The sequence below is a fragment of the Ipomoea triloba genome, chromosome 13 (genome assembly GCF_003576645.1).
Source record: "Ipomoea triloba cultivar NCNSP0323 chromosome 13, ASM357664v1".
Classification (NCBI taxonomy): domain Eukaryota; kingdom Viridiplantae; phylum Streptophyta; class Magnoliopsida; order Solanales; family Convolvulaceae; genus Ipomoea; species Ipomoea triloba.
In genome coordinates this window covers 22608784-22610957 of record NC_044928.1, presented here as the reverse complement: position 1 = coordinate 22610957, position 2174 = coordinate 22608784, and the positions used below count along the sequence as shown (strand labels likewise).

Genomic DNA, 2174 nt, shown 5'->3' with positions numbered 1-2174 from the left:
AATAAATATAAATTTAAGCATCATTTAATGAATCTAAATCTTCAATTTCAAACTTCAACTCAAAACCATAATGCAATTATGTAACAATTAATTCAAAACATATATAATACAAGTATGCAACATTTCTTTTATACCTAAGAATTAAAATAAAACAAGAGAATCAAACACATGTAATTTTTTTTAAAGTTATGTTTATAATGACACCACGTGTTTGTTAATTTATATTTTATAGGAGAGTAGAAAAAACTAACTTCACAATACGTACCCAAGGATGTTGTGTTTTAGTGTGTGTGTGAGGAAAATATTTAGATGAGTTGAGTTTATGTTTTTGCATCATATCTCAAAATGAGAATATAATAGAGTGAGAGTGTGAGACTGTTACTTTTTTTTTTTTGGGGGGGGGGGGGGGGGGGGTAATTGGGCTAACAACTCAGCTCGACAACATGACCGAGCCAACAAAACTAGCTTGACAACACTATTAGGCTAGCCTAATTAGCCAACTGATTTCTTAATGAGTTAATTTTTTTGGTCCTAACCAGATAATATTATGATTTTATTCGACTAGCATGTAATTTTCGTATTATGATTGGCATCTGATCCCTACCTTCCTCTGCAAAGACTCATGGTCGTATTTTACGATATAAAATTTTTTAAAAAGTTTATTCAATCCTATCGTCCCTTCTAGACTTTTTGCTTACCCGGGACCAATGGGATAATTTGATAGTAAATTTTATAAAAGAACATTTGGGGTCTTAAATTACTAATCATAATGACTTTGGATCAAAATTCAATTTAAACTATTTCTAATACAAAAATTACAAATAAACACACAAATTTTTTGTTTAAAGATGAAAAAGACAACTAAAAGGAAGTTAATAAATAAAAGTATTGACATTAATTGTAGCGTTTAGAATGAAAATATGAATATAAATAGTAGTTGACTAATTCTAGTCTCTAGGCCATGGTCTTGTTTGGTTATTATTATCAGTCATACACGGAAGTTCCCGTATGGGCCACGACCAAAAAAACAAATAATAATAATAATTCTCTACTTGTATTTATTTAAACAAGGCAAAATCGTTAAATGGCCATTTCAATTTGTATATTCTTCACAAACAATAAGCTAGGATAATGGAGTGCAGAAAGTTCGAGCTGACCTTGATATCGGCGAACGAGCTGGAAGACGTCCGGAAGCTTTTCAAGATGGAAGTGTACTGCAAGGTCAGAATCGGAAGCAACCCGCGGATGGAGAAGCGATCGCCGGCGGACCGGCACGGCGAGATAAATCCGGCCTGGAATTTCTCGATGGAGTACACTATTTTGGAGGAGATGATTCAGCACCCGAATACTATGTTTGTGATTAAACTGTATTGTAAGCGCATGATGGGGGATAGGTACGTGGGGGAGGTGCACGCGCCGCTGAAAGATCTCTTCGACTATGCTTACAATAGCGGCGGTAGCGCCCTGGTGAGCTACCCGGTGAGGAAGGGGTGCGCGGATTCGCAAGGCTTTTTGCGGTTTTCGTATAGGTTTGGGCAGAGGGTTTCGGTTGAAAAGCTTCTTTTGGCGGAGACTCTTGCTGGATGGGGTATGCCCTGATTATTCCATTTTTGTTTTCAGTTAATCTGACATAGTTTTGTAAGGTTAGAAGTCTTTTTTTTTTTTTTGGGTGACGAGGAAATTAAAACCCGCAGTTGCTACTGAAAGGTATGCATCGGGTAAATTCTGTTTTGTGACATTAGTCAGTAAAGGAAACCAGCCTATGCCCATAGTTAACAATCAGGAAGGTTATTAGGCTTGTCATTAAAGTTAATTGCCCAAAATCAAAGTTAATTTGATTTTCTGAAACACCTGTGGGCATTGCTAGTGTTTTGTTTTTTGTATATACTTCTTTTTTGGAGGTGTTTCTTTTGATTAGAATGAAGTTTTTGTCTGTTACAGTAGATACAAAAGGCCCTTTTTGTACTGGTGTATGTTAAAGCGTATTATTGGTTTTGTTTAAAGCTAAGCATGCAACAATTTGTTCCACTCTTTTGTTTCTGCTACAATTGATTGAGTCTTTCTTAATGCCCCATGGTATAACAACTCATTTGATAATACACATATCTATATGATTTTAGTATATTCAATTTTATTTTATACACACAATAAATTCAACAAAGTAATATTAAAGT

At 34.9% G+C, this 2174-nt stretch overlaps 1 protein-coding gene across 1 annotated transcript; it reads left to right on the top strand.

The window, feature by feature from the left end:
- The first annotated feature begins 1131 nt into the window (after window positions 1-1131).
- LOC116001369 (protein SRC2-like) lies at window positions 1132-1599 on the top strand. Its single transcript, XM_031241250.1, has one exon. The coding sequence runs from the start codon at window positions 1132-1134 to the stop codon at window positions 1597-1599; it is 468 nt and encodes a 155-aa protein (XP_031097110.1).
- The last annotated feature ends 575 nt before the right edge of the window (window positions 1600-2174 follow it).